Genomic DNA, 23,791 nt, shown 5'->3' on the forward strand with positions numbered 1-23,791 from the left:
GTATCTGAATTTTATGGGGAATTTATGCGTTTTGTTTGCTTGTTTGCTTGTGATTTTACCAGAGGGGARCGGTTTGACTGTGTTCACTCTGAGGCTCCCTGCAGGCAGCATACTCTTCATCCTCTGAGCCTCTTCGGGATGGTTGAAGCGGAAGAAGGCAGACTGACCAAAACACAGCATGCACCCTGCCAGGAAACACAGGCGTATGTACAGAGATGTAATATCTGAATTTCATGAGTTTATAAGTAAAGATGTCTGGTCMTGGCTTTCACAGCAACGGAAATTTACAAAAACATTTGCTTATTTGAATATTTTTAATTCTAAATGGTYTATTTTTGTAAAGTGTTACCAGTTTACCCAATCTAAATTAAATGTTTAATATGTTATACTTTTTTTTATATATTTTAACTTGTATTCTACAATATATTTTTGCTGATTTGTATGCAGATCTTAAAATTGAGATGATTTGATTTAGTTTGCTGAGTGTAAACYAGACAGTCACATAAAAATATTCAGAACAGTTAGCTTAGCTTTCAGTAACTAATGATGTATTTATCTAAATAAACTGGYAAATTCAACAAAAACAGTTGGTCAAATTACCTCCTTCTGACTTCACTGCATTTTTACCCTCTTTGTATCGTGAAAGTCACATGCAGAAGCTTCACTTCCAGTTGTATTTGTTCCAGAGAAAGTTTAACATTTGTCTTTTAGAGTCCCGAAAGCTTCCGCGTTGTTTCCAGGTTGAAATGCCTCCCAGTCACAATTTCTTGTTTGAAATGTGACGATTGTCCTTTAAATTAGAGTAACAAGTTTGAAATATTCTTGTTGAGCAGCTGCTGCCTCCACACACACATGCCGGCTTCGAATGACATTCTGTTCTGTTCTGGACCGGGCTTAATGGAGAGAAGGCGGAGGGGGAGGGACTGCTGGTGGTTCTTTTATGGTACAGTRCCAGTCAGACTTTTACATTAACACTTCAAATGCATCATTGGATGCACCCTGTCTTATGATTATACAAGAAAAACAATAACTAGGGGYGTATATTTTAATATATGGTCAATATTAACCACAGGGGTATTCATACAGGTTCAACATATATTTGGATTAATGTCAAGTAACATTCTGCACCTCTGGTAGCCTCCGAAAAACTTCTGGCTSAACTGTCGACATCTCCCATCACAAATAGTGTAGTTAATTTAAACTGGTTTCATTCCACAGGTACAACTTTTAGGCATTGTTCATGTACATTTGGCTAATTTTAATGTTATCTAATATAACCTGCTTCTGAAATTGAGTCATGTGTTTAAACAACTAAATGTGTCAAGACCTGGCTGCTGAGTTGATCAATTTAAGGAAAAAAAATCATTTTTTTATTATTATTTTTTTCACTTTCTCGTTCTCTGCATCAGCCAAGATACACGCAGACTCGTTGCCATAGCAACTGACTACAACGCGACTTTACGTTTCAAGACTCCACACCGAAAAATACTTAAATATTTCCCACACAAAGAACAGAACATGCAGTCTGTTGCAGTAGTGTGTTGGAGTGTTTTATGGTTTGAAATAGTTTCTTTCACTACTCCAAACATGCTAAATCTGTACCCAAACATTTCAATCTTTTTCTTCTGACCCTAAAATGTTTAAATTGAATTTATTTGACATTTCAGACAGCCAAATATACAGTTTGGTTTATATGTGACCTACAAACACTATAGCCAACATTACATATTAGCTATCAGTTAGTGTTAGCTATATTTAGCTAAGTGCTAGCTAAACATGTTGGGGTTGCAGATTTGAGGTTATGTATTTTCAACCAGTTTGGTTTAGAGAAAATTTAGTTCAGACTTACCCTCGAGTCTTGTTTTGAAAATTAGTCAAACTTATTTTGTTGTTGAGCTATTAGTCAAAAGGCATTAGAGGACAAATTTAATATAATATCATGCCTGTAATGAAACTCCTGACCAGCRTTGTAAGCTTGCATGTTACTGAAAGGACATGGGTTTACTTTTGCTGCATGTTGCTTTTACTTCAGGTGTAACATGTATCTACTTTTTTATCTCCTACCTTGTGTGAGGCGATAGGGTTTGGTGACGGGAAGCCCATCCACAGAGCACTGGTTTCCACATGGGTACAGAGTGATGTTCCCTGCTTGGTTTTCAATGTAGCAGTGCTGAGCTGCTATGCCTGGGCCCTGCAAGGGGATATCTGTCCCATCGCTGCCCAGCGTGGTTCTCCCTGTAACCAGAAAAAGAAAACATTGAGTGACTTCCTGGAGAGCTATAACACCGGATACTTCTGAGAAATATTGTAAGGTTTCGTAGGTCAAAGTCAGGAAAGCCAAGGCCAACAGAGTGTCAGAGGTCAAGTCCACATGGGCAGAGTCACAGACGCTATTTGTAAATATGTTATCAATAGGTGAAAAACTCTGAAAAGTCACATTTAGTCTGACAAAAAGTTCATGATGGGAAATCAGTCAACCAGCACTCATGGATGAAGCATATTCTGGGGTCTTCCCACCGTGCAATAACCATAAACATACAGCTGAAGCACATTAATGTGTTTAAATGGCCTAGTTAAAGTTCAGACATAAATCCAAGTAAATATTTGGAACAAGTCAAGTGTTGCATAACCAATGTTCAAAGATACCCTSATTCAAACTGACTAAGTTTGAACAGTTTGTACAGAATTAGACTTCATAATTACCCCACATTTTCAGATTTTTATTTAACTAAAAAAACAAAAGAAACAAACTATAAATTAATTACCTCTTCCTAATTATGTACCATATTCTAAAATACTTTTTAAATGCACTGTAGRAATAAATAAAAGAAAACATTTAAAAACTCATTCATGTATTCAAAAAGTCCAAAATATTCCRTATTAGCTGGCTTAGCTGTAAATGCACTTTTAACTTTAGTGTCATTTTTACTTTACACTATATTTATAAACGTGTATTACTTTTTTTTAACTATGACTCAGAACATGAGCATTTGTACCTTCTAGCAGTGGCAGAAGAGTGATGGCTGTGCTCAGGCGTCCACTTCCCAAGCTGACCAGATGGGGGCGCTCTGCCTGAACTTTCAAGGACTTGCCCGTTTCAATCAAATCTAAAGGAGTATTCTGTCAGAAAAAACACAAAAAAATCAACATTATTTCATATCTACTCTGTCAGGTTACCAGTAAATATAACAGGGGGATTTTGGATACAAAGTTGTTCTTACCCTAGCAATGAGGTGAAGTGTTATTTCTTTAACTAAAGTTCTTTAAACTTTAGTTGTTTATATTTTTGTTTTTKTTAAGTGAGTGATTTCTCATCATACCTCATAAAAGATATGTTATAGTTAATCAAGTTGGGCTGCCTGAGTAAGTTAACAAAGCATAATAATCCCGAAGTACCAGATGTAAAAAGATTAAGAATTAAACCTGGAAATATTCAGGACTTTTTTGTATTTATTTTAACACCGAGTACACGCAGTATAGGTTTATATTCGGTCACAAGCCTSTTAAACTCTTTTACCACAGATTGAGTTAATGTTCCACATTTTAACTGCAGTTATTTTCTGAAAGTGGCCATTTAAGAGCAGAGACTTTCTTAAAGTTGCTGCGGATGGTAGGAAACACAGCTATCATCACCGATGCTTTGCTACTGAAACCACAGATGCCTGCTGCACATGTGTGAGCAGCAGCAGCAGCTGAAGTAACCATCGCTCACCACTCTGTGCACTGTGGCAGTTTTAATCTTTTCAAGACTGGGTTAGTAAAAAAGAAAACATGAGGGCAATCAGACGGAAACGCAGCATAGTTATTATGAAAGTTCTCATCATGGTAACGACATAATCAAGATGCAGTATTTGGAGTTTGCTTATGGTTTTTAGGCATTTTTTTAACACTGCAAACRTGTCTAAAATAGCCTCATACACAGCATATACACACTTCTAATCTGATAATGCAGGACTGTTGAAATATAATAAGTAAAGCAAAATAACAGGCACAAAAATAATACTGTGGGTAAATTTCATCCACAGAGGGTCAAATTTAAAGGATCCCTTTGAAAGGGTCCCAAAGATTTGAAAAACCTTTCTAAAGTCTGGTTCATATATAATATACCTATATATTTATAGCTAGTTTGAATACACATATATATGCAAACATATAGATATACAGCTCTGGAAAAAATTGAGAGATCACTATAAATAATCAGTTTATCTGATTTTACTCTATATAGGTATGTGTTTGAGTAAAATGAACATTGCTTTCTTATTCTATGAACGACTGACAACATGTCTATAAAATTCAAAGCAAAAATATACTGCTTATTTGCAAAAAATTAGAAATGGTCAAAATAATGGAAAATATGCAAAGCTTTCAGACCTCAAATAATGCAAAGAAAACAAGTTGACATTCATTTAGAAACAACAAAACTAATGTTTTAACTCAGGAAGAGTTCAGAAATAAATATTTGGTGGAATAACCAGGAGGTTTTCAGGGGTCCATATATATATATATAAAATACACAATTTGACAGGTGTTTCTATCACCTGTCAAATTGTTAGGCACACTTCTTTAATTGCTTTTTATGATAAAACCACCATGTTGACATCAGCGGTAAAAGGTAAATGATCACACTGAATTGAGAGGACAGGAGGTCAACACTAGCTAGATTAACCAGATGTTAAACCCCAGGTGTGCTGACCGCCATGTCTGAATGCAYAACACCTGGAGCAGCAGTGGACCTCACTCACCTGGTGCTGTCAGCTGAGAACTAGAAGCTGAAAAATTGGTTCAATATGTCTGCATTTCAGCTGCAACATTCAGATTGTACCATCAGCATTCGACTCAAACTGAATAAAATGCCAGAATCTCTCTGACTCAGATTAATGGCTCAATCAGCCTCTGRTTTGTGTTGTGTTGTGGTGGTGTTTTCCTCGGCACGCTTTGGGTACCGACACACCACCACAGCCTCACTACAGCCTCACCACAGCAGATATTGTAGTTATTAAAGTAAATGTCAAAGGAACGTAGGACTAAATACACACATATGACTAAGATTAGTAGGATCAGGGCAGCAAAAGCCGCTGAGCACATCACATGTTGTTCGATCAAACCTGAAGAAATAACTCACCTGTAGGACCTGATGGGTTTGACGCTCATGCTCCACTTTATTCCTCCTCATGCGGTCCATGTCGGCCGTACTGTCAGAAGAGTCTGACACATGTAGATCCTAAAGCACACATACACACCCACACACACAATGTTTCAGGCCATGAATGGGAGCGCTGGGAATACTGCTGAACTACAATGGGAACAGTGCTTTCCTTAGAAACCCTTCTGCCCCAGTTATACACCCATGTGACCAAACCACCACACTGAAGAATTGTTTCTCCAGAACTATGGACAAAACGACATTCATTCCCTCATCCATGTAGGCCGAAGTCCAAAGAGATTCATACTTTAATCGATGAAGCGATGTATGTCTCATTCGTTGTGGAGGGAAGGAGCTCTGCAGGTTCGAACACACTTCAGAGTTCATATCAGTGCTTCTTCTCTGCTTGTTTAGTCGCTCAGTTAGTGACTCAGATCTCGCAACACGCAGCCAGATGCAGAAGATTAGATTCAGCTGTCTGCTCTTCAGACAGAAAGAAAACACACACCCGCCAGGAACAGCCATGCCTGGCACAATCCCAGCCGCGCACATACGCAACCCAGATGACACAACATGTTTTTTTTATAAACGCTTTCATCCCTGTCTTCCACTATCACTAACATCTCTGCATCCCAAAAAGCACAGACTAGACAGAACCKCCTACAGCCTGGTGTTTGTTTAGTCTATAAAGAAGGAAAGCTGACTGTGTGTTTGACTCTTTACATGTCAGAGAAAATTTCTACAGGAACTTTGCAAAAATATTTAAATCAATGATTTTTTTTTTCATCATTTGTGACCTTACATCCACAATATGGAAGTAAATATGTGCCATCAGAATTTGAATAAAAAATGCCTCTGAAACTTGAACGTTGTATATTTGTGCTTACTTTTTCAATTTAAAAAAAATTCAGTGTCATTATTTGTACATGTTTGCAATTTTCATTTGTTAAAAAAAATTCACATTCCTATTTCAAAGTGATGAAATTGTACAGCAAATTCTTAGACGCTGAATTTGAGACAGCGAATTTGAGCAAGTTGAATTTTTAGGACACTGAAAATATTGCATTTGAATTTTTAAAAGTTGAATTTTTTTATATGCWAAATTTTTTAACACTGAAAAAATCTATATATTGAAAATGTCATCACTTTGAAATAGGAATGCAATTTTTTTTAACAAATGAAAATTGCAAACATGTACAAATAATGACACTGAMATTTTTTTAATTGAAAAAGTAAGCACAAATATACAACATTCAAGTYTCAGATGCATTTTTTATAAAMATTCTGATGGCACATATTTACTTCCATAAATGTTTACAGGTAGAAGAGGCACTGAAAAGGGTGCTCTGCTCAGATGCTACTAAAATTGAACTTTTTCGTTTAAATAAAAAAAAATTGCATGTCTGTAGGAGATACTGTGGCTTTATCCCCACAGTGAAACACGGTGGTGGCAGCATAATGTTGTGCTTTGATAGGGACAGAAAAATGGCAATAATTGACAGGAAGAGTATAATAGTAAATACAAGAAAATCCTGAAAGCTAACTTAATTCCTCTTAATACATATGCATCAATTTAATAGTCTATAATTTAAGGAAATCACAAACAATGCATTGAAGTTTGTGATTGTAATGTGACAAAATGTGAAAATGTCTAAGAGTTATGAACACCTTTAAATATTTAAGAAAAAAGTTCTGCCATTGTTTTCTGCAGTCTGTTTTAGAGGGATCCACATTCTAAAACAATAAACGTTCTGTTTGTTTGCAAGACATGTCAAATAAATCACTAGACTACTCTTTGACTTTCTGTGATTATCACAGAACCGACGCACCAAAAACAAGTGAGTTGTCATCACTTATCAGTTAGAATAACTACAAAAATAGCCAGAAACCCTCCACAACTTCCGCACTCCAACTTTAGTCCGCATGAGACAACACGCCGTTCAGCTGGCGTCTGATGTCACCCCCAGACAAAGCTGCCGGCTGAAACCGCACGCATCTTACAATCGTGTTCAGTGTGCGAGTCCCAGAGGACCCTGGGGACCCGGAGAACAAACCGTTCCCTCTGTACCGTCCTGACACTGGAGCCCTGACGCCTCTGCTGTCAGCCCAATTGCCTGTCAACGCCGGCCCTGTTTGAGACGCAGACACAGGACCGGAGAGTGGGCAGGGTAATGTGTCCCCTGTCTGCCTGACTCACACACACACACACACACCAACACACAGTTGCTGCCACAAACCTCAGAGATACAGAGTACACACCCAGGCCTGGGAGCTGTTTTAATGCTTGAAAATGCCGGGCCTTGCGCTGTAACCTGTCATTATGGGGGCAGTAATGCCCTTCAGAGCTGCCACGGGCTTCTGAAAATAGATACTGCCAGCTACACAGTCTGGACTGCTACTTTTAAAGTCCTCTGCTAGCAGCAAACGCCGACAAAACAGAGGAAGCTACCGCATTTTAAAATCAGTAAAATGAAAGCGAGGATTTTTTTTATATATTCAGCATGTAACCATTGCAAAGAAAGCTGAAAAGTAGTTATTTCAAACAGACATGCAGTTCTTACCATTTCTCTATTGTAGCAGAGTCCAGGCAGAAGTAGGATCCATAAGTTAGTTTGAAGAAAATTAATTCCCAAAGCACTCCCCTCATTATTCTGTATGTCTTACCCCTTGCTGTTTTTTTTCCTTTCATTCACTCTGTGAGTTTCTCCACTCATTCCCTCCTCCCAGCTCGTTCTCCTCCCCATCCCGGTGCAGAATTACATCCTATCAGAGTTACACGCAGCTGAGGGGCCACCGTTTATCGCCATGCCCTTCGAAAACGTTCTCAGATTTCCTGTTTATTGATTCCCTTTCTGTATCCAACAGAAGAACCAGTTAAATAAATTACACAACGTCTCATCTCAAAGGGTCTTTAAAATGCACTTCAGCGCTACAAGGCCTTATTGTCCAGATAAGGTTGGACAGGTGTTAACAGCAAGACCAGAGCCATGTCCGAGTTCCTCCCGTGAGACCCCTACACTGATGTAACAAGAGTATTTTAGTGCTAGGAAGTTGTCGAGCAACAGTGTGTGATGAACCAGCTAAGTGGGCTACAATGGGACAAAACTAAACCTTTCTTCTTTTAACATCTGTGATGATGGAGTAGAGAAATACTATGTCCCACAGGAAGTGAGCAAACACGTCTCTTCAGATGTCCCTGTGGAGCGTYGTTTGGCCCACTGACAAAGTCAGAGAAAGTGGATGGGAGTGGGAGAAAGAGTCCTCTATTGATCTCAGAAGRCTTTTCCCATGGTTGGGGGCCAGGGAGAGGAAGGAGATGGAGGAAATGAAGCAGATGATGACTCACTGAGGAAAATGAAAACAAACAAACACTAGCAGCTAAGTAACAAGTTGGACTGTAGACTCATAAAGTCTGCAGAGACGACTGAAAATGTGAGTCAGTTGCTCTGTAGGACGATGTTGTCAAACTACTCGCATGCTAAATTGCTCGGGAAAAAACAACAACACAAAAAGCATTTCTTACTCCACAGAGACTTTCTCAACMACAAGTCTAATTTATAAAAATGTCAGCCTTACGACTGTTCTGGACAGAGCACACAACAAGTGAGTTCCCCTGATCTTGGACTGTTAAGAAAACAGAAATATTTAGCTGTAATATTTAAAGYATAAAATCGAGGCCAGAGAAGCCCTGGAGAGTTAAGGAGGAAAAAGATGATGGACAAAACACCAGATGGCAATAAATCTGGAGTTGTTGTTTTTTTCAACCGTTGTCAAAAAATTAAAGTTCAGAAATTCCCCTTGATCAAATTCAGAATTCAGAAATAGATCAAACAGAATGACAGTTCCTTTGCGCTACGGCCACAGTCCTTTGTGATCGCAACAACCACAGTATGTCGGATAATCACTTCCTGGATGACTGGTATSTTTGCTCATATATCACAACTACTGCTACTGTCTTTAGTTCTCAGCATGATTAGTTTTTCCACACACATCTACAGTATATATATACAAGATGCATGAAGGTGAGAAGAAGAAGTAGGCAGATTTCTGCTCACCCAATAAAAAACATTTTATTGTTCAAAACTATTTTCCCAGGAACCAWTAAGAGTTTTTCTTCAAAGGAAGCAATAACCTGAATACAGCACAGTTCATGTTATGACCATGACAACGCTAGCAGATGTAGCAATCAGATCATCCAGGCGATGGCAGAAGTTGTTTGTGAGCATAAAGTTTCTCAAGTAAACAAATGCCTTGTTTTACCTTAGTTGTTAAGTGGCTTCAATCGGACCAAAACATCTACTGATCTCCGTTTATTTTATTTTTTTTTAATCATGAACATCAGCAGATCTTTTGTTCCTGTTTCTTCACTGAAAATGCTAGAAAGGCAGCAGGTATTATGTCTACCTGGATGCAGTCAGAATACGAGGACTTTGAATTTTGGTCACAAATGATCAATCAAGACTGTTAAATTACAGGGAGACTTGGCTCACTACGGAGAGCTTTGTAATCCACAAAAAGGCTGCCATTTTGCTAGGTCTCCAAATCATTGCTGTCATTTCTCCTGACWTCCCTGTTTTTACAGGGAGGATTGTTTACCATCAATGTTTTTGTCCTGGGTGGCCATTGAGCCGATCAAACGCTGGCATTTGGGGTTTTGTTTGTGATTTCATGCTTTTGTGATTTTGTGATTCAGCTATAGTAAGGTCTGATAAYGAGTATCTMATTTGACTCATTTGGAACAGATTACGCCTGTCCTTGTAGCTTTGGAAAATAGCTCAGTCTCACTTTTTAACACAAGCGTCTTTCAAGTTTCAACAAAACTAAGGCCGAAMAAAATGACAAAAGGTCAGGCTTTGTTGGTGATTAATGTCTTTTACATACATGTTACTCAGACAGAAGGGAAATGCTCTATTTAAGTATATGTTTCTCAGAAGGGTGGAGTTGCAAGGTCAANATTTGACTCATTTGGAACAGATTACGCCTGTCCTTGTAGCTTTGGAAAATAGCTCAGTCTCACTTTTTAACACAAGCGTCTTTCAAGTTTCAACAAAACTAAGGCCGAAMAAAATGACAAAAGGTCAGGCTTTGTTGGTGATTAATGTCTTTTACATACATGTTACTCAGACAGAAGGGAAATGCTCTATTTAAGTATATGTTTCTCAGAAGGGTGGAGTTGCAAGGTCAAYAACAATGAAATATGGAAAAGTTCCCAAAGAAGTAATGAAGCCTGCACATAATTTTTTTTATATTATTTTCTCATTCCTGACTTCGGTTGAAATGGTGAGATCATTACAGACTCTTGAAGGCTTTGACTTGCCTCCTGTTTGGGTTACAAGTCACAGTTGGTAGATGGTTTGGATCAGTCGTTTTGTGTAACYTGTACAAACATYGCTTAAAAGCAAAGATCAGCAGGTGAAAATAATTATTTTAGTYAAAGAAAATGATTTGCACTGAAGTTACAGATTATCTATTCTCCTATAAAAACAGGGACTTCCTTGCCCTTAATTGAAGCACATCCCCCCACACTTAGCTCAAATCGTGCCCCATGCACCAACCTTAACAGATGCAAACACAGCCTTTGCTAGATCCTTAACCCTAAACTCAAAAGTCACCAGTCCAAGCTTTTTGTGAATGCTRGGAGGATGAACTAAGGACAAGACATACCATCTGGATGAAGGACATGATTTACAGATGGGTCACATATGTCTGTGAGGGGTTCAAGAGCATTACTTTGTTTCAATGTGACCAATTTTACACGTCAGAAAGTATAAAACAATTCTTATGCTGTGCAGAAACAAATCAGATATTGAAACAGACAACCCAAATAGACATCTGTACATCTCAGTCACATCTAAAGTAAATTATAGAATTCATACCGCTCCAAACTTTTATCACATGTTGCCACATCATAACCAGAAAGGGTTTATGCTGTGGAGCTAAGTACAAGACAATTCTGGGTGATAACCTTCAGCCTGTGTTGAAGTTTCACTTTTCAGCAGGACAACAACTCTAAAAATGCAGCCAATGCTGCAATCAAATGGCTCAGATCAAAGCGTATTTATGTGTTAAACTGACCGCCTCAGCCACATGTGCACCTCGCATTGCCTTCAGAGAAATACTTCACCGCACTGTAATTCCACCAAAGCGCATTACTAGTTTCCTAAGCCCCAAAGGCAGCCMGATCTCTCACGCAACRAAAAGTTCCCATTCACAAAGCCAGCTGGGTTTGACTTCTAATCTGCTCTAAGCCACATGACTCCCACCTGTGACCACTCTCCTGAAAAATTACTGGACAAAATGTTTGCTAGGAAAGACAATGATGGAAAACTGAAACACTGGAAGCRATAAAGACRAATCCAAAYTCCACATAATATACAAGTAGTGAGGATAAACAGYAATTATGACTTTAGCACTTTGCATYGTACGCACTCGCACAGCACAAAAGCACATTACTTTTTTTWAAAACTTTAATTACCCGAGTTGGGAAAGAAAGTTTTCTTTCCTGAAGAGAGATTGGACCCAAAGATTAAAGACGTGAAGTGGGGCATCTTTCCAAAACGTCATGTGAAAAGTCTCCCAGTMGTCTGAGGGATGGAAACATGCTGTTCTCTCTTCACTGCTGCTCACTTACTTTCAAAGTGAATGTTTTAGTGCGCCTCCACACATCCGAGGTCCATCCCTCCTTCTATCCTTCTTTCTCTCCCGGGTTATTGTTACTTTCTCTATTTAACTTACATATACTGTAGCTACTTATAGTACTTAAAAGGTTAAATTGAACATATATTTTGTGAAACCATCTTGATTTAAAGGGGTGAACTTTTCTTCCATTTAGAGAGCAGACAAAAACATCAAATTTGATCTTTCCTTTTACAGTTTGTTTAGTTTTTCATCCTCAGATATAAAATATGTGCCTAACATATCTCTTGTGATGTGACAGAAATACCATGAAATTACCAACATTTCCTTCAGCCACAAACTGCTGGGAAGAAAAAACAAGACGGTTAAATTTAAGAGGCACGGCGGTGAGTGAAGCTTTGGTTCACAGGCAGGCGTTTTTCTTTTTTTTCTTTTTTTTTTTAGCCTGGATGTTGGTGTTGGACACGTTGTCAAGGGTCGGGGTAATTGGTTCAGCCTGTCTGGGTTCAGTTCAGACTTGTTGCATCATGCTGCTGCTTATTTTTGCCAGCCAGTGACAAAACCAGACAAAGGAGAGAAAGCGGTGGGTGAATCTCTGAGTTGTAAACATTTGTGACATAATCTCAGTTTTTAAGGTTACTTGCAAAATAGTACTATCATCTTAAAAAAAATAGTTTGATCTAATGGGTGGTTTTTATTTTTATTGTTTCATTTTCAATAAAGGTTCTTTGAGACAATTGTCTGTTGGACAGTCAACGTTCTTCAACTGCTCATGTCATAGGAAACAGTCAGCCCCTAGTGGCAGRCCATGTGAACTGCATTTTACGATCATAATACACATTTTCTCCCCATCAGTAAAAGTAAAACACCTTATTCTGGCATATAATTATTTGAATGTGACACCTTTAAACATCTGGAAAWTGTACCCAAGGATGAACTAGACTTGTGGGGGTCTTATCCTCATGATCTCTTTGATGATTTAATTATTTTTTATCAAAATAAAGACAGTATTTTTGGCATGTAAGCTTAAGCAATGGCATGTTTATGAGTTTTTTATCTAATTGCTTAAATTATCTAAAAAACATCTCACATTTTTCTTGAGTTTATCAAATTGAAACAAATGTGATCATTCTAACTGACCTAAACCAGGAAATATTTGATTTATATTCAGTGAAAAGAGGTAATGCGCCTTTTTACGCAGTGTACTGTATGTAAATATCTGGTTGCAACTGGGTTTAGACCGTCGTGAGACAGGTTAGTTTTACCCTACTGATAATGTGTTGTTGCAATAGTAATCATGATAAAACTGTTATGTCATCTTATTTTTTGAAGGAGGCCAAAATACAAAAAAGTCATTAGTATTAATATCACTCAATCATCAAATAAATGTTTAAACTCATTTATTTGCCTTATCTTGATTTTTATTTTGAGAAATATAAAATGTACAGGTGGTTGTGTTATTGTGTYATGCAACAGTTTCATAAGTTTTACACTAAAAAAACTTATTTGGAAAAGGTTTTCTTCTGCTTGAATTTGCYATTTTGTAATGTTTTTTGCATATTAGTCTTTAAAATACATATAACTATACATAYAACTTTAWATTTTTGTTACTGAGGATATCATTTTTAAATATTTGATCATGTTGTGATGAAGTACTCAGTAACTGAGTAACTTTTTTTGCTAAATACTTTACTTCATTAAACATTTTAAAAAATATGTTGAAGTGCCACTCTTACTGAAGTACAAATCTTGGGTTCTCTACCAACCTAAGTTTTTTTTTCCTAACTTAAATTGTTTATATTAGATTCGAATATTGGACCCATTTGTCTTCTTGTGAATTGATGGCATGATCTACAAGAACTGAACTGGCACGTAACCGGTTTTTGTTTGTGGTGGTAAACAGGCTGCAGATGTTTGTGTTCTTCGCGTGCAACAAGGAAACACCTGGGAAATGCATAGATCCGTTAAAACATGTTTTGTTGACTTCAACCACAAAGTCAGAAAGAGACATTCAATTCAGATAGCATGTGGAACGTAAAATTTAAACATGTATTGAACCCAATTAATCAGGTTTTGACTTAGGTTTCCTTAAGCCTCAAGTTTGCATAATTAAAAGACATCAAATTAAAAGGAATATCCAGACACCAAGAACTAGACTTAAGACAAAAAAATTACAATTATTGCAATATCATTTTTCAATCAAGGACAAAAAGGGTAAAGTTGATTTTTWAAAGTATGGTCCCTGTTTATTTATGCAGTCGTACAGTGTTAGCTTGTCTCATTATGCTATAGCTTATCCAACTGCAAAACTAGGTTCCATGTCATAGTTCTAAACCAAACCATCTTAAAATTTAAAGGAAATAAAGGTGTTTATTTTAGCTTAGTCATACTCCAGATTACCAAAAAAACCCACTGTGCCATAGAATTTCTGCTGGCCTCAAAAACCTTAGTAGCAACATTAAAGCAAAAGCAACTCCCTAGTAACAAGACTGAAGTAAATTTCATCCCATTAAATAAATTTCAGCTAGAACAGACCAGGAAGTATCACAGTAAGATTTCAATAATTACCTTCCAAAGTTGTACCGTTARCATGGCCAAATTCACATAATWCAACTCCCAACCGTTTACGTTAGAAATGACCAATGCCAACTAGGATAATTGATTAGCTTCCCCCAGCATTTTTATCGCTAGGACTAGCAAGTGGCAGCTACTTTGAGGGCAACAAGTACTATATAGACCAAATTAGAAAAAAAATTGTCTTTATTAAATAGACAAGGCAAATCGTGCGAGGCAAGACAGTAGTTTTAACAGAAAAGTTGCTCTTATGAGAGGATGGGTGGCCCTTAAAAGGGCCTTTGGTTTTGCAGTCATTAGCCAGCTGGCTAGTACTCTTGAGACTGAGAGGAGGCCTTCTTTCCCGCTTTCCCGGAGCTCGGAGCGGACTGACCGGTCTTCTTTGGCAGCAATACGGCCTGGATGTTAGGCAGGACTCCGCCCTGAGCGATGGTCACGCCGCCGAGCAGCTTGTTAAGTTCCTCGTCGTTGCGGACGGCCAGCTGGAGGTGCCGGGGGATGATGCGGGTCTTCTTGTTGTCTCTAGCCGCGTTGCCAGCCAGCTCCAAGATCTCGGCAGTTAAGTACTCGAGAACGGCGGCAAGGTAGACCGGGGCTCCGGCACCCACTCTCTCAGCGTAGTTTCCCTTGCGGAGGAGACGGTGGACACGGCCCACGGGGAACTGGAGACCAGCACGAGAGCTGCGGGTCTTAGCCTTAGCGCGGGCCTTGGCTCCGGTTTTTCCTCTWCCAGACATCTTCTTGCCGTTTCTTCAAATTGCAGAACTGTAAAGGTAATTCAAACGATAAGAAAAAAAAAAGTAGCGATGACCTGGATATAAACCTCACTTTGATCCCGCCCCTTACTGTGATTGGTTGCTATGGGCAGATAGTCTTAGTTGATTGGATCTGAAAGGTCAATCCCGATAGAAAATCAATAACAATTGGCCTATCACTTCTTACATTAAACCAATGGAGATGAGTGTTGGGGGATGATCAAAAGCGATTGGTTAGTTGCTTTCCTCCTTATTGTCAATGGATGAACTGTTTGGGTGGACACAAAAAACCAATCAAGTGACTTCCCTCCAGCTTCAAACTTTAGGCGCCATTGTAAAATTCCGCGTGGAAATATATTCACTTTGAAACTTGTAGTAATTTWTAAAATAAATTATGCTCAGCTGGAAAAGATACGGCCTTTTTGGATCATTTCTGTTTTCATTAGAGTCCAATTTGTTACTGAATTCTTGTTCACAATACTAAGTAATAAAATAATTTTTATACATGTAATTCTGACTAATAARCATAAATAAATCCACAGGCCTGTGTATTAATATATGCTTTGCATTAAGAAAAAATATTTTAATTACAACCCTCTTTCAAAATAAATAGTGACTTGCAAAAGTTTCCATACCTTTTGAACTTTCCCCACGTTTTGACATGTTGCAGTAATGTATTTTAGTGGGATGATCCTTCTATGTTGTAGATCTACACAGAGTAGTGCATATGTGTGATGCGGTATAAAAATTATACGTTATATTTTTTTTCATATACTGTCCTTTATTTATTTGTGGCCCTATAGCTGATGGAAAGGCTTTAAACATRACGCCTCATGATTTTATTCTGGGCTCTCTTCAGTAAATACTAGACTTTTTTAGGTGCTGGAGTATGCGTTGTTTTGAGCACAAACGTTTTTGAGAAATTTTCCTTACACAACACTTGTAAACATTTCTGTAAGTTCTTATATTACACAAAATCCAAATAAAAAATGTGGGTTATAAAAGGGTGTGCAAGGTTTGAACATTTGTGCAAGAAACTGTGTGTTACTCACGTTCCTATAAAGAGAGAAATATGCGTTACTGTTCTGTAATTACCTTTGAAATTTTACTTTTTCAGGGTAATGCATGAAACATTTTGAGGAGCCCAGCAATTATTGGGGGTTCCAAACAAAAAAAGTGTAGCCTATTTGCTCTTTTAGCCTTTGTGTGAAACTTCACTTTTCTGTTTTCACAATACAATAATTTAGAATGAAGGAATTGGAAGGAAAATAAAAAGCACATCCCATTAGTCTTGTGTAATTAAAACCACTATTTATAGTAAAGTGTGGTTAAGCAAAATCCAGAATCACTTGTTTTCTTACAAGGAGAAACATAGATGAAAAATGTTCACCACAGGTTTGTGACAAATGCACGAGGACAAGAGCAGAACAGGCCAGGCCAGAATCAGAATGACAAAAGGTCTGAAACGACTCTGCAGAGGTGCAACAGCCAACGATCACACACACGTAAAGAGATCTTCTCAACGGAAACCATCAACCTCTGCAGAGGCAAACAAAGAAATGTCTTTCACAGCAAGTTTGAAACAGAGATCTGTACCCATCACCCACTCTAAGCCTTGCAGTAACACCCCCTTCCTGTCGTCTTCTGATAATAGAAATGGCCACTAACTGGTTCCAGTGAGAATTTACATCTGATGAAATAAACATTGTTCTTCAATACTGGATATCTTTTGTTTTCAATATGCTGTTTGTCAGTAAAAAAAAAGGAAAATGAAATGTAATTTCAGGCATCAAAATTCCAACCAACTCAGTTTTGTTAACATGAGCTAAATGTACTAAATGTAATAATACAGTATTTCAATGGTCATATTTTATTTGAATCATGTGATGGCAGCAAAAAGTAGTGCTTTTTTTTTTACAAGTAAAAATGTCAAAATTGAGACAAACATTTGTATTCAGCCCTTCAGAATCAATATTTTGTTGAACAGCATTTTTAACTACATGTTAGCAGCTTTTAACTTTGACTTTCTTAGATATTCTCCTTTGCAGTTTAGCCTTGGTCAGATTGGATGGAGAGCATGAGTGAACATCAGTTTTCATGTCCTGCCACATATTCTTTACAAATGGACTTTGACTAGCCCATTCTAACGCAGAAACGTTTTCTGTTCTTTATATGTATTCTTTTTCCAGTGGAGGATTGAGCAAAATAAATCTTTTTTTTTTTTTTTTGCTTTATATCATGTCATATCATCCCCTCATCAAAAACATATCCAGAGTGTTGCTTGGAATCATTTATGCTGTTTGAGGAATCCTTGCATCTCCCGTGTTAGCCATTCGGGGGTGCCCTAACGCCGCCTTTTCCCCCAAAGCTCCGCCTCGGAGCTTTCAGTCTTTACCCAACAGATCTCCCCTCCCCCATAACTCCCCCACATGGTTTCACCAAACCAGCTGCAACGGCAATCAGCAAACACACCCGGTGGAACTGCGCATCTGCGGTGCTCAACATTCAAAMCCCTTCCCAGTCCAGTTCTTTTCGGATTAGAAAATGCCTCATTGGAGGAAATGCGTTCTTGGATGCGAAGGCGACTACCCTCTTTTTACGCTTCCCAAGGATGGCACGATTCGTCAGAAATGGTTGGACTTTATTTTTGGAGACTTCCCTCCTCCGAAAAAGAACTGGTATATTTGTGCGAGACACTTTACTGATGACAGCTTTCTAAACAAAGGCCTGTTTGATAAAGGACTGATAGGAAGGCTGTCACTATTAGACCATGCAATACCAACCAGGCTTAAACCGTTTGAGTGGGGACAGGTAAGCGGAACAACAACTCGCATTGTTTGTGCTCTTATGTTTGAACGGTCTATGAGCCATCTATGGTTTGTGTATCCTGGAGCTGTCTTACTACCAGGCTGAAACGCCTTGTAAGAGCCTCTGTACTCGCTCCGGTTTGGGTCTTTTACATGGGATCATTCGCATAAGGTCCAGCTATATCCAGATAGAGTTGCCATTTTATATCAAATAAAAGCGACATCATATAATGTTGCTTCTTCGCAGAACAAAATACAGCGTAGCTAAGAATGTCAGCTGCATGAAGAGGCTTTGTTGTGATGACGTGAGGAAAGGGTAGGAGGTTCTTAAAGAGACAATGGACAATTTCAAGCAGTTGGATATACACTGCTCAAAAAAAATAAAGGGAACACTTAAACAACACAATATAACTCCAAGTAAATCAAACTTCTGTGAAATCAAACTGTCCACTTAGGAAGCAACACTGATTGACAACGGGGACCCTCGTCGGGTCAATCAGTGTTGCTTCCTAAGTGGACAGTTTGATTTCACAGAAGTTTGATTTACTTGGAGTTATATTGTGTTGTTTAAGTGTTCCCTTTATTTTTTTGAGCAGTATATTTCCAAAGTTGGCTTCCGATTTGGGAAATGGCTAAAGAGCGATTCCACTTAATTTTCACCACCTTGGTCATTTTTAATCTGCTCTATAAAACTACAACACCTGGACATTATTCTGCGCGGATTGCAGAAACCAAGTTTGTGATTTCTGAAACCTTTACTGGAATAAAGGGTGATTTCAGCACTTCATATGAATCTGGATGACACTATTGTGAAGAAGAAAAAATGAGAACGCAGAAAGTTAAAAGTTTAAATAACAACAAATAATGCACATTTCAGAGAATTCAATTGTAGTGTGTTTCAGATGCATAAAAACTGCTTAAATTGCCCTAATATGACCCTTTTCTGAAGTTTCGCAAATTAAAGGTTTCACAAATCACAAGCTTGTTTTTAAATATTCTGCAATCAGTGCACAATGATCTAGTCCAGGTCTGAAGTGCATAGTGGTTGTAGTGGAAAAATTACGTGGGATGATTGCTCTTTAACCATTTCTTGAATCAGAAGCCACAACCTGAAGGTAACTTCAGCTCCATCAAATATGGAGTGGTTAAGAAAAAAAAAACTCCTTGAAATTGTTCCCTGTCTCTTTAAGAGCCTCCTTCTTTTTATAATGTGTTGCATCATCAATGTATGATTACCATTGTTGTTGGTATTGTTTTTCTTATTTGGTAAGATGTTTCGTTTGGTTCTGTTATTAATAATTGGTGCACAGGCCCACTACCTGTTTCTCCCCTGTACACAGGGCACATCTGTCTCCAGATCGGTTGGGACTTCCTGTGTAGTAGAGATGAAGTCCCAAGGAACATCCACAACACCACAGACTGCAGAAATTGGTATTCAGTGTATGCTTCTGACTCCCACCCTAGATGACCAGGACAGCAACGGCCCTGAAAGTGACGAGGAACCTGAGACTGATGAGGAGGACCCGGACTGGGCACCTGGCACAGAAGAGTCTGAGGATGAGGACTTGTATGTTGGTTTCATAGACACTTTTCAAGTAAAATGATATTTCTATGATTAATTTCTCATCAATGCTACTAATGTAATATTGTCGCAAATGTTCTTACTAATGATCAATGTTGAACAAGCACAAAAACTTATTGCTTAAGAAATACAGTTCTGTCTTAATTGAAAAAGATTTTGGGAAGACAAACTTGCATGATTATGGTGACTAGTATACATATCACAATTCAATGTTGGCCCAGCACTACCTGCAATCAATTTTAAACAGATTATTTGTAATTTTTTAATGTTGCAGTGACCTGGACGACGTGGCCGAAACCTGCCCAGCGGCGGAGCGTAAATTCATTGTCTTTGAAAGCTGTTTGAGGACGCTGTTCGCCGTGTGTGCTGTCTGTTCCGGGGCCTGCACAGTGACGATGAAGCAGATCATGGGCACCATGGTGGCTGTGAGCAGTGTCTGCAAGAGGACAGACGGACACACCAGGGTGTGGTACAGCCAGCCGGCCCACAACAGCATGCCGGTGGGCAATTTGATGATGGCGGCAGCCACATTGTTCAGTGGGTGCTCACCAACAATCGCCCTGAACCTTTTCCGACACATGAGCGTTGGAATCTACAGTTTGAAGACGTTTTTCAGTCTGCAGCGCAGCTATTTGATCCCTGCTATTCAGAGGGTTTGGAACACCAAGCAGCAGGCCATGATTATGAAGAAAAAGGGAACGCCACTAAGACTGGGCGGAGACGCTCGCTGCTGCTCATCAGGGCTTACAACCAAATATGGCAGCTATTCCTTGATGGATATGAATACTGGTGCGGTGCTCACCACCCATGTAGTGGAGGTATATCCTTTTTTTTTTTTTTTACTAAAAATGACTATGCCTATGTAGAGGAGACATTCTCAAAAACTTGATCTATTATTATGCAGAGAGACTCCTATTACTGCAGCCCAGAAAAGGAAACAGAATGAACCTAGAATCCAGAAAGAAACTTCCAGAACAGGAATATTTAGTTTTTATTATTACTTATAAACTGTGGAGTACTCATTACTTTTACAAATTTAGAGCACGCTTAGAAAGTCCAGAGAATATACTTACTTACTTATCTAGCAACACACAAGTCCAGAGGACACTTACTTACTTATACTTATCTAGCAACCCTGAGCAGGAGCACCTAGTTTACATACTTTAGATCAACATTAGATTCTTTTTCTTCTTTTGCTCTTTCCTTTGGTTTTTTATTTTTGTTTGTGTTTCCTTTTAATTCCCGTAAAGCACTTGCATTGCCTTGTTGCAGAAAATGTGCTATATAAATAAAATGACCTTTACCTTTATTATGGATTATTTCCAATCTTCTTTACGTCTTTCAGTGCAGTGAAGTGCAGAGCAGCGCAGCAGTGGAGTTGGAGGGCCTGAAACAGGGGCTCTGCTTCCTGGAGCAACATGGCCTCACTGTAGCTGAACTCATCACGGACAGACATGTGCAGGTCTGCAAATGGCTGAAAACGGAAAAGCCCGACATCAATCAGCGGTTTGACGTATGGCATGTTTCCAAGGGTGAGTTCTGTGGTTCAAAACAAATTTGAGAAGCAAAGGGTTTGTCCTGAATACTGAGACAACATTGATGTGATTCAACCAGTTGCTATTGACATCCAAAACTAGTTGTTCACATGCAAAAGGTGGACCATCAGCGTAACGGCAAACCATTAATGCCCTGATAGCCGGTCTCTTTTCTGATGGAAAAGACGGGTAACATCAATCAGCTATTTTTTACAGGCATCTTCAAGAAACTCGTGGCAGTGGCCAAAAGGCCAGGCTGTGCTACAGTGGGGCTGTGGGCTCAGGCTATCTCCAACCATCTGTGTTGGACAGCAGCCACCAGCGGCGGGGACGCAGACATGGCTGTGCAGAAATGGACATCTGTGGCTCGTCACGTCTGCAACATCCACGAGGGCCATGGTGACATGTTCCCGCGGTGCGAGCATGGACAGATGAACAGACAGTGGGTGGAGAACGGTGGGTACTCGCAGGCAAATAATGCAACTTGCATATTATCAGAAAAAAATACCATAACAGGTGCTGAAGTGCTTAAGTAGGAGCATATAAAAGATAGATATGCATGGCTGAAATGGTTCATCAGAATAATCGTGGTAGTTATTGTTAATAATCGTCTGAAAAAGTAGTAATTAATTATTAACTGGAGTATACAGACTCAAAAGAAGCCATTTTGCTGAAAGAAAAACATACTGAGAGCAAATTACGTTAGCAAAACTGTATAAAAACTATGCATTTTGCACTTAAGATAAATAAAGTTCTGTAAATATGTTCTACCCAGAACTCCTAAAGTGCCGTAGTTTTAGCTTCATCTGACATCTGAAATTTTATGCATCTTTTGCTATCCAATTATTAGTCGGTTAATGCAACAATTAGTCTATAAATCTTCAAATGATCAAGCATTCACTGCAGGAATGCTCTGCTATTGCATTTTAGGCAGTAAAATATTTACTTGTTTATAAAAGTAATTCAATTACTTGTTTATTTGCATATTCATTTATTTCCAATATTGTATAAAATAAGATTAATGGCTTAAATGACAAATCTACAGAATGTGCCAAGTTTTTTATTCGATTAATGATCCCAATAATCAACTACTAAACAAATTTTTAGTTGCAGCCCTACATTGAATTGATTTCCATTGAATTCTTACTATGAGCTTGTATGAGACCCCTAATGTCTGCATGTCGACAGGCAGCAGAGCCCAGGAAGAAATTCAGGCGGTTGTCCTGAGCTCCAGGCTGTTGGCGGATGTCCGCCAGCTGTCCCCTCCAGAGCAGGCGTCGTACCTGCAGTCTTTTCATAACGTCGTCTGCTTCTTCGGAAGTAAACATGGGCATTTCCTTCGTTCCTCACTGGAAGCAAGGTATGCTCACTGTTTGTTCGGACAAATAAATGGATAATTTGATGGGTAGATGAGAGCAAATGGCCATTTTGTGAATATGTTGCTTGAGAAAAAGTGATTTTACATACAAATGCATCTAAAAACATTAGAATATCATGAAAAAATGGAAACTAGTTCTTGTAATTTAGATGATTTTTGCTTTGAAATAAAAAAAAAGTAATATCTGATTAAACGTCTTTATTGTATTCTAACTTTTTTGAGATGCACCTGTGCTTGCAGACTGATTTTGGCAGCCCTCCACTTTAACGAGAACATGGCGAAGGAGCAGGCCAGGAAACAGGACAGGGCTCAGCGGTGGAAGGTGTCCTATCCACAGTTTAAGGAAGGTGGCGCTGTGGTTCGGCCTGTGAAGGAGTCTGACACATACGGTGAGTTTAATTCTTTAGTTTGCAACAAGACATCCAAAGCAAAAATCTTGCATGAATCATCATTTGGAGCTTATTTGTGTGTTTGCCACATATGGCAGTCAATATTTGCTTTATTTTTTGGGAATATGATTTTGACTTTTACCCATAATGCTTCCATTGTCCCGTCATTCCAGACTACGTCAGACACCTGATGGAGCTTGTGTGGCAGATGCGGCTGGAGGTTCCCTTCTATGAAGACATTGTAGTTACAGAAGCTTCTGTTTCTTAGCTCTGGTTGTGTGTTTCGGGTCGTTGTCTTGCATTTGTTTCCAGGTTAGATAAAATTTGCTCTTTTAGTATTGCTTGTTTTAAACTCCATAATTTTTCCCATCAACTCTGACCGATTTCCATAACCAGGTTAAAGAAAAGCAAGCCCAATGCATGATACTGCCACCACCATGTTTTGCTCTTAGAATGGTGTGTTCAGGGTGACACACAGCATTATTCATAAAGGTCATAAAGCTACATTATTGGCTCTCATTACATTTAAGGTAATTTGGATTTTATTTAGGTTTATTAGAGTAATGGGGGCTGAATACAAATGCTGGCAATTGTCCCCATTATTTTGTAGCTAAAAAATTGCAAATCTACTTTTAATTTTCCCTGCGTTTCAGTTATGCACATATAAAATCATGTTAAATCCTAGAAAATGCACTTAAGTTTCTAAGTAAGTAAAACCTTATTTATATATCATCTCTCAAGACACAAAATCACAAAGTGCTTCACAACAGTCAGCAATGCATAAAAAGGAAACTAATAATGGTAAAAAAGAAAAAATGTAATTTAATTTAAATGTGTTTCTAACTGGCTTTTAAAATAGAAGTCGGGGGACTTTGAATTAACCTTCAACTGGAAATCCTGTTTTGCGAAACTGCTGCAGTAAATTGAGAAAATGTTAAAAGGGTAAAGTGCCTTCTCCGGGTCAGGGGGGTCGTCCTGCCTCAAGTGGAGGA

General features: G+C 38.6%; 3 protein-coding genes across 11 annotated transcripts in view; 1 reads left to right on the forward strand and 2 right to left on the reverse strand.

The window, feature by feature from the left end:
* phldb1a (pleckstrin homology-like domain, family B, member 1a) overlaps positions 1–11,766 on the reverse strand; it is a 34,628-nt gene extending 22,862 nt beyond the window's left edge. For 7 of the 9 annotated variants that reach the window (XM_008427685.2, XM_008427690.2, XM_008427688.2 and 4 more), the window contains exons 1-6: positions 7,808–7,902; positions 7,705–7,711; positions 5,123–5,221; positions 2,997–3,120; positions 2,065–2,235; positions 60–185 (exon numbers count right to left, since the gene is read on the reverse strand). In XM_008427685.2, the coding sequence (XP_008425907.1) occupies positions 60–185; positions 2,065–2,235; positions 2,997–3,120; positions 5,123–5,221; positions 7,705–7,711; positions 7,808–7,887 (607 nt within the window). In that variant the 5' untranslated portion in view covers positions 7,888–7,902. Of the gene's footprint in view, positions 1–59; positions 186–600; positions 820–2,064; positions 2,236–2,996; positions 3,121–5,122; positions 5,222–7,704; positions 7,712–7,807; positions 7,903–11,618 lie in introns of those variants that run through there. The other 2 variants (XM_008427684.2, XM_008427689.2) reach the window with 2 other exon arrangements.
* A 2,755-nt stretch (positions 11,767–14,521) lies between these two features.
* On the reverse strand, positions 14,522–15,182 carry h2ax (H2A.X variant histone). Its single transcript, XM_008427692.2, has one exon. The coding sequence runs from the start codon at positions 15,088–15,090 to the stop codon at positions 14,662–14,664; it is 429 nt and encodes a 142-aa protein (XP_008425914.1). The 5' UTR covers positions 15,091–15,182; the 3' UTR covers positions 14,522–14,661.
* Positions 15,183–17,503: 2,321 nt separating this feature from the next.
* Positions 17,504–23,596, forward strand: LOC103475809 (uncharacterized). The gene is made up of 8 exons (XM_008427693.2): positions 17,504–17,919; positions 19,256–19,482; positions 19,772–20,315; positions 20,843–21,029; positions 21,249–21,488; positions 22,221–22,392; positions 22,651–22,799; positions 22,973–23,596. Exons 1-8 carry the CDS (start codon positions 17,653–17,655, stop codon positions 23,065–23,067), a joined length of 1,881 nt encoding a protein of 626 aa, XP_008425915.1. The 5' UTR covers positions 17,504–17,652; the 3' UTR covers positions 23,068–23,596.
* The last annotated feature ends 195 nt before the right edge of the window (positions 23,597–23,791 follow it).

This window comes from Poecilia reticulata, linkage group LG14, assembly GCF_000633615.1.
Source record: "Poecilia reticulata strain Guanapo linkage group LG14, Guppy_female_1.0+MT, whole genome shotgun sequence".
Taxonomy (NCBI): Eukaryota; Metazoa; Chordata; class Actinopteri; order Cyprinodontiformes; family Poeciliidae; genus Poecilia; species Poecilia reticulata.